The sequence below is a fragment of the Eurosta solidaginis genome, chromosome 3 (assembly GCF_040869045.1).
Source record: "Eurosta solidaginis isolate ZX-2024a chromosome 3, ASM4086904v1, whole genome shotgun sequence".
Classification (NCBI taxonomy): domain Eukaryota; kingdom Metazoa; phylum Arthropoda; class Insecta; order Diptera; family Tephritidae; genus Eurosta; species Eurosta solidaginis.
The window spans coordinates 70,984,122-70,992,679 of NC_090321.1; the positions used below are offsets into that span (position 1 = coordinate 70,984,122).

An 8,558-nucleotide genomic window follows, 5' to 3' on the forward strand; every position below is an offset into this window, starting at 1 on the left:
CAAAGAGACAGCTAAATATTTGAAACCCTCTTTCCCTAGGCTTTTAAGCATCGGCATGGCTATGCCGTCTGGGCCCGCGGCTTTGGATGGCTTAGCACGACCGATGGCATCCTCAACTTCTTTGGCGGTGATGGTAATTGGTGACGCGCTGAATTTATGTTTATGTGCGTGTCTGTTGGCCCCCTGTCTTTCTTTGACTACCGTGGAATGCATTATATATTGTCGGCAGAAAGCGGTCGCGCATTTTTTCGCATCCGACAGCACTTTATCGCCAATGGCGATGTAAATTTTGTCATTGTGCTTAGACGGATTCGACAGGAACTTTACGGTGGACCAAAGTATACCTACACCGGCAGAGAGGTTACAACCGCTTAGGTGCTCCTCCCATTTCGCCCGCTTGTACTCATCCACAAGCATTCTGATGCGTTGGTTTATATCCCTTATTTGGGGGTCACTGGGATCGAGCTGTCTTATAAGGTCGCGTTCTCTCGCTCTGAACTTATAGTCCTGGCATTGTTGGACCTGGCAGTACAAAACACCGTCATTATCTTGAATTCAGTACTACTTACGTGTTTTTTTATGACATATAAAATATTATTAACAGTATCGCCTCTGATGTATGACACGGGCAAATAGCCTTAGCCGTTCGAGAGATATGGGTCGCCGAAGTAGCCAAACTGCCAAAAAATCGAGATTTTCAAAACTTTGAGGCCCAATGGAACGGGTTAACAATTGTCCTCAAAATTTGACAATCGATATCGATTTTTTAAAACCACCCAGGTGTATATTCATTGGATTATGTATAATGCTTGGCTGTGTTTATGTATTTAGTATATGCAGGTAAAATTGTTACTAAGTCATTGTTGTTGAACAAAAATGGGGCATCATCAAGTGCAGCCAAAATCAAGAAATGCATGCGTATTAGTACATAATGTTCGGTTACACCCGAACTTACCCTTCTTTACTTGTTTTATTTTAAGCTTATTTCCACCGTTTTTTTATGTATAAACCACACCGATCTCAATTTTGTGGGCGCTATTGATGCATAAATGGGTCACGTGAATAAACAATAAGCAAAAACTTTTCCTTATAGATTTCAGGAATTTGAACAATAGTTAATAGTTTAAGGTTAAGCAATTTCTACAAGACACATGTTTTTCTGTTTACTCGACCTATTTTATGTAGCTTGAGTAAATTTTTGGCTTGAAGTGCCTAATTAAAATTTCAATGGCCTTATTGATGAATAATACAAAATATTTATACAGCTTTTTAAAATGACATTTCTGTAGAAATTTATTTTTATATAAGCTTTATCTTTTTATGAAAAGAACAAAGCGTAAACTTAATTAGTTGTATTTGTTTCCAAACCGCTATTATGTTCACACGCTTTTAAACATGCATAAAAGGAAACACGAACAGCAGACTGAGCGAATATTAGTAGCATTCCACTGAGTCATCGAGCTCTGAATCACGATCAAATCTCATTAGAACGATCAGGATCAGTACTCTGAGAGTTGGCAGAACTGAACCGATTGAACACATGTGCCTGTTATTTTCAACCTTTTTTCCCGAATCGCTCCATAAAATTTTACTAAAAAGTAAAAACAAATTATCAAACTCATAATTAGTATTATAAGTTCTTTAGACCATGCCGATAATGGGAAATATTTTGTTTTCACACTCAAAGCTTAAACGTACGGGTCGTAGAGTGGAACAAAAATATATTAAATATCGGATGCCTTAGTGTATATGTATGTCTGCAAGTGCTGTCAAGTATTGAGGGTATGATGTCAAAAATTTGCCACAAAACACCAAATCAACAGAGCCATCCGAAACTGATAGATATAACGATCACAGCGTTGTTCTTGGATTTATATGTTAAATCTGTATCTGGATCACGCTTCATTAGAACGCAACTATTATAATGTTTGTTGGCTCTACCAGAATGCTTCAGTCCATAAAAATTTTGGTTGCCTCAAACATTTAAGCACTTGCATATGTAGGGTGACCAGATCGTTCGGATACCAATCCGGGACGCCTCGTCATAATAAACATAATTGGGTCGTGCGAATAAAAAATAAGCAAAAACGTTTCTTTCTAGATTTCAGGAATTTGAACAATAGTTAATAGTTTAAGTTAAAGTTATTTATACAAGGCACATGTTTTTTTGTTTACTCGACCTATTATAGCTTGAGTAAATTTTTGGTTTGAAGTGCCTAATTAAAATTTCTATGGCCTTATTGATGAAAAATGCAAAATATTTATACAGCTTTTAAAATGACATTTCTATAGAAATTTATTTTTATATAAGCTTTATCTTTTTATGAAAAGAACAAAGCGTAAACATAATTAGTTGTATTTGTTTCCAAACCGCTATTATGTTCACACGCTTTTAAACATGCATAAAAGGAAACACGAACAGCAGACTGAGCGAATATTTGTAGCGTTCCATTGAGTCATCGAGCTCTGAATCACGATCAAATCTCATTAGAACGATCAGGATCAGTACTCTGAGAGTTGGCAGCACTCAACCGATGTATACACATGATAGGTTGCTTGTTATTTTCAACCTTTTTTCCCGAATCACTCCATAAAATTTTACTAAAAAAGTAAAAACAAATTATCAAACTTATAGTTAGTATTATTAGTTCTTTAAAACATGCCGAAAATGGGATATATTTTCCATATAAAATTGTATGGGATCGTGCACTTAAAAAAAATTAGAGTACTAATAGTTAACAAAGGGGTCGGCAGTTAAAACAAGTCCAAAAATGTCGGTAGAGGTACCAAAAGAAACGTTTTGAACTAAATAACTATCGTCTCAAGGCTGATATTAAAAATTTTACTTTTGTCAGGAGCTTTGTTCAAAAAGCAATTGCACATTATGTTGTGGTACTTGTCTTTTTCAAATAAAAAATGTATAGTTTTTAGCATGGTTTAAAATGAATATAATGTAATTATGGCCTTAATAATTTGTTTTCACACTCAAAGCTTAAATCTATGGGTTGTATAGTGGAAAAAATATATTAAATATCGGATGCTCTAGTGCATATTCAATCATTCATTCATTAATTCATTTTTATTCATTATTATCTTGTGCAATCTTAAATTTACACAATTCATAAAACAGAAGTATACTTATGTATATAAAATTAGCAAAAGATAACAGTTAATGGTGTTTAGTGTCCAAATAACAGGACAGAGATAACACCATTTCCTTAAATAACTATAAATCTATGTTGTACATTGTGGGGTGCAATACAAAATCTATGTAATGAAGAAAAGATATTTACAGAAGTTGAAGAATTAAACAAATTCCAATTTACAAGTGTGCTTACTATGAAAGAATTCTACAGAGGTAGTGAAAGACAAAAAAAAAAAAATATTATATTATATTAATTAATTATTATATTAATTAATTATAAAATTTGTTAAATTTTAAAATTTTTAAAGGGAAATACTTTACGTAACAGGCCGCAACAAAACTTCTATATCATCATGATTCAAACAAAGGAGCCATAATTTCACCTCCTTCAAGAAAACGGATAGTCTCCTAATGCTTTGTATAGCTTCGGGAAACTTATTGAAAACCATGCACGACACTATTGTGTAGAAGTTGCGAAACAGGGTGGTACGAGAAGCAGGAACTACAACATTTGAATGTGAGCTGCTTCTTAGCTTTTGTGTGGGGTATATTGGACTACGTAGATACCCACACCTCATAAAAAATATTTTTAAAACTTTATAGAAATACAAGTGCCTCACAGGCAGAATATTTAACCGTTTAAAAAGGTTCATAGTGTGCGATAGGCGGTTCGCGTTACATATTCTTCTTATGAGACACTTCTGCAGAATTAAGAGCGGACGAGTTTTACTATTATACGCACTTCCCCAGCAACTTATACCATATTGTAATTTAGATTGTACTAGTCCAAAATACACCATTTTCAGCACACTGCGTGAACATAGTTTTTTAAGACGATAAAATGAGCGCAGAGTGGATAACAGATATTGTTTCATAGTAGAGATATGGGACGACCAACTCAAATTTTGATCTATTATAACACCCAGGTACTTAAAATTGGATACCACTTCGATCTTAAAGCATTTTCCGTCGCAGTCAAATTCAGGTGCATAGCCAACTCGAGACCCCTGATCAATACAAGTATGAGTATAAAGTTCATACCGCATACACCTTGCAGAATGAAAAGTAATATCACTGCTTGGCACTTCCTTGCCTGAGAGGCTGAAATACATCAGCTTGGTCTTATTGCTAACAATCAGCTTATGAGAAGCAAACCATTGCCTCAGCAGGTGCACATCATGATTTATATCCTGCCGGCTCTAGGTCAAAAGTAATAAAACGATTTGGTTTTTTTATTTTCCCAATATATTTCGATCACCTTCGGAGATCTTCATCAGGGGGCTACAACAATAATAAACAATTCAGCTTAATTTGTAATAGCTAACAATAATAACTAAATAAACCATCCTATGTATATAATCGCATTCATATTTATATACATACATACATTTAAATTTTTACTTTGCTAATCTGCGTCCGTTCGGTTCGCCATGTAGCTTTGAACTAATTTTCCACGATTCTAGCAAGTGTCTGTAGATATGTGAGCAGCCGTCGGTATCTATTTTATAGTTAAGTCTCTTGTTTATTGGTGTGTTTGTTATGTGGAGCATTTCTAAAGTGAAGCGCTTTTTGTAATTTTGCTCTGTTTGAAGTATGCTCACTGCTTCGAAATCTGGTTGATGGCCGCTCCCTGCACAGAGGGCCGCAAGTGCAGTTTTTTGCGTGTTACTAGCTGCTCTGCATTTTATATCAGATCGGTGGCCTGATATCCTCGTTTTCAATTTATTCTTAGTTATACCTACATACTCTTTGTTACATTTATCGTTTTCATTTCCAGCGCATGTAATTTTGTATACAATGTTGTTTTTGTCTAATAATGCTACTTTACTTTTCATGTTGTTGTAGAAAATATTCGTCGTATAGGCTGGTTTATGTGCAATTTTGATGTTTTCCTTGTCATATATGTCGGAACCTTTTAATCTGTCGGAGAAGCCTGGTATATATAACATCGATTTGTACTTTGTAGTTGTTTTTTCTCCGTTTTTGGGTATTTTTATTTCACTGTAAGCTTTTATCATCCTCCGTATAATTCCATAAGGGAAGTCATTCATTTTTAGTATATTTGCAATTTTTCTTTTGTTTTCAGGGTGGAACACTACATCACTCGTGTCCAACACCTTCCCAATAAAGTTTTTGGCTGTATTTATAATCATGCTTCTGGGATGTTTGGATTTGTAGCTCATTATCCGTCCTGATGATGTGGGCTTTTGGTACCAATCTACTTTTATTTGGTTACCTCTCTTACATACGAGACAATCCAAGAAGGGTAATCTGTTTTCAGTCTCTAGCTCCATGGTAAATTGTATATCTTTATGATATGTGTTTAGGGTTTTCATTGTTTTCTCTAGTTCGTCCTCCCTTATTATTGCAAACACATCATCTACGTACTTACTAAGTAGTCTCGTGTTTGTCAATTTCTTCAATATTTCTTCCATGATGATGTCGGCTACTATCGGTGATGCCGGAGATCCCATTGGAAGCCCTCTTAACTGCGTATAAATCATTTCTTCATACTTAAAATATCTATTCTCTGTGATACAAAAGGTCAATATTTCCATAAAGAGCTTTTTTGGTATATCTGTGTATTGTTTTATGTCATCCCACTTTGTCATTATAGTCCCTATAGCTAAATCCGTTGGTACACTTGGAAACAATGACACTACATCAAACGACACCAGACGTTCATCGTCACATATACAGGAGTTGTTTATCTTATTTTTGAACTCTATTGCACTTTTTACATTAAATTTTGATTCGGAAGTCAGATTTTTTAAAACGTTGGTCAAGTATTTACACAAATTATAGGACGGAGAATTAATCATTGAACAAATTGGTCTTAAAGGTATATTATCTTTGTGTACTTTTGGCGCACCATATATTCGCGGTGGTAGAGCGGTATGGGTTGTCATTTGTGATCTTTCTCTTTTTGTAATGATACCTAGTTTCTCTAATTTATCTACTAATTGATTGTTTTTTGTTTGTAAACGCAACGTTGGGTCTTGTCGTAATATTCTATATGTTGACAGATCGGATAATATATTATTCATCTTTACTATGTAGTCACTTTTTTTCATTGCAACAGTCACGTTACCCTTATCTGCATTTAAAATAACTATATTTTTGTTTTGGTTTAGAAATTTTCGGGTTCGCCCCACTGATCGTTAATGGCAATATCAGCTGTGTTCATTTTATGTTTTGTTACTGTTTCTTTTATCAGCAACGATAGTTTTGTTCTCGCAGACTCTTGATCCTCTTTATTTTTCACGCTCTGTATTAGCTCTTCTCCATCCGCTATACATTTGAATAAAGGGAAAGTGTTTTTTGAAACCGGTAGAGCAAACTTTGGACCTTTTGCAAGAAGCGCCTCAACATCAGGTGGAAAATCTATTTTTGTTTGGTTTACAAACCAATGTCTGTTGTTGTTGTTTTCGAGTGCTTCGTTGTTTCGTGCGCTTCTCAATTTTTCGAGCTTTGCTTGTTGCGTGTTTTTGCAAATGCTGGCACGTGTGAGTGCGAGTTGTTGTTCACTCTCGAAAAAAGCTTTCAGATCATCCTCTTTTATATTTTGGCTTAAAGTGGCCTTAGTATAAGTAAGTTTTTTTGTTTTCACTTTTAAAATATCGTGTTTGAAATTAATTAAAGTATTTAGTATTTTACTGTGAAATAATCTTATGTGTTTGTCCAATATGTGTCTTATATATTTAGGTATGTGATTGTTAATGGTAAATATGTAATTTAGTTTTGTTGTGTTTTGTAAAAACTTAGGTATAATTTTAGCTTCCCTACATTTTAATAAAAACCTTATGTTGGACTGCAACTTTGTCATCTGGATGGATTCTGATTTATACTTGTTGATAGCTTGTTTTGTCTTGTTGTTGTAGGTGTTTTTTAATTTTGCATAAACCATCTTGTTGGTTTCTTTTGTTCACGGCATGCCTTCCGTAGTTCCAATTAATATTTGATTTTAGCGACCTTTATACGTTTAAATGTAAAGTTTTTATTTTGCCGGCTCTAGGTCAAAAGTAATAAAACGATTTGGTTTTTTTATTTTCCCAATATATTTCGATCACCTTCGGAGATCTTCATCAGGGGGCTACAACAATAATAAACAATTCAGCTTAATTTGTAATAACTAACAACAATAACTAAATAAACCATCCTATGTATATAATGGCATTCATATTTATATACATACATACATTTAAATTTTTACTTTGCTAATCTGCGTCCGTTCGGTTCGCCATGTAGCTTTGAACTAATTTTCCACGATTCTAGCAAGTGTCTGTATATATGTGAGCAGCCGTCGGTATCTATTTTATAGTTAAGTCTCTTGTTTATTGGCGTGTTTGTTATGTGGAGCATTTCTAAAGTGAAGCGTTTTTTGTAATTTTGCTCTGTTTGAAGTATGCTCACTGCTTCGAAATCTGGTTGATGGCCGCTCTCTGCACAGTGGGCCGCAAGTGCAGTTTTTTGCGTGTTACTAGCTGCTCTGCATTTTATATCAGATCGGTGGCCTGATATCCTCGTTTTCAATTTATTCTTAGTTGTACCTACATACTCTTTGTTACATTTATCGTTTTCATTTCCAGCGCATGTAATTTTGTATACAATGTTGTTTTTGTCTAATAATGCTACTTTACTTTTCATGTTGTTGTAGAAAATATTCGTCGTATAGGCTGGTTTATGTGCAATTTTGATATTTTCCTTGTCATATATGTCGGAACCTTTTAATCTGTCGGAGAAGCCTCGTATATATAACATCGATTTGTACTTTGTAGTTGTTTTTTCTCCGTTTTTGGGTATTTTTATTTCACTGTAAGCTATTATAATGTTTGTTGGCTCTACCAGAATGCTTCAGTCCATACAAATTTTGGTTACCTCGAACAATTAAGCACTTGCATATGTAGGATGACCAGATCGTTCGGATACCAATCCGGGACGCCTCGTCAAAATAAACATAATTGGGTCGTGCGAATATAAAATAAGCAAAAACGTTTCTTTCTAGATTTCAGGAATTTGAACAATAGTTAATAGTTTAAGTTAAAGCTATTTATATAAGGCACATGTTTTTTTGTTTACTCGACCTATTATAGCTTGAGTAAATTTTTGGCTTGAAGTGCCTAATTAAAATTTCAATGGCCTTATTGATGAAAAATACAAAATATTTATACAGATTTTTAAAATGACATTTCTACAGAAATTTCTTATTATATTAGTTTTATATTTTTGTGAAAAGAACAAAGCGTAAACTTAATTAGTTTTATTTGTTTCTAAACCGCTATTATGTTCACACGCTTTTAAACATGCATAAAAGGAAACACGAACAGCACACTGAGCAAATATTAGTAGCGTTCCATTGAGCCGTCGAGCTCTGAATCACGATCAAATCTCATTAGAACGATCAGGATCAGTA

The 8,558-nt window shown here is 34.3% G+C and overlaps 1 protein-coding gene across 2 annotated transcripts; it reads right to left on the bottom strand.

Annotated features, from left to right (window-relative positions):
* Window positions 1–4,356: 4,356 nt before the first annotated feature.
* LOC137243910 (uncharacterized) lies at window positions 4,357–7,388 on the bottom strand. Of its 2 annotated transcripts, none has more exons than XM_067772229.1 (2): window positions 7,345–7,388; window positions 4,357–7,238 (listed from the first exon to the last, which is right to left on the bottom strand). In XM_067772229.1, the coding sequence occupies exon 2, from the start codon at window positions 6,217–6,219 to the stop codon at window positions 4,543–4,545; it is 1,677 nt and encodes a 558-aa protein (XP_067628330.1). In that variant the 5' UTR covers window positions 6,220–7,238; window positions 7,345–7,388; the 3' UTR covers window positions 4,357–4,542. The 2 variants fall into 2 exon arrangements, with proteins under 2 accessions (XP_067628330.1, XP_067628331.1); XM_067772230.1 differs by having other exon boundaries at window positions 7,341–7,370.
* Between the last annotated feature and the right edge of the window lie 1,170 nt (window positions 7,389–8,558).

Coding starts and splice junctions, on each gene's coding strand:
- LOC137243910 (XM_067772229.1), bottom strand. CDS start 6,219: ATGAAAAAAAGTGACTACATAGTAAAGATGAATAATATATTATCCGAT.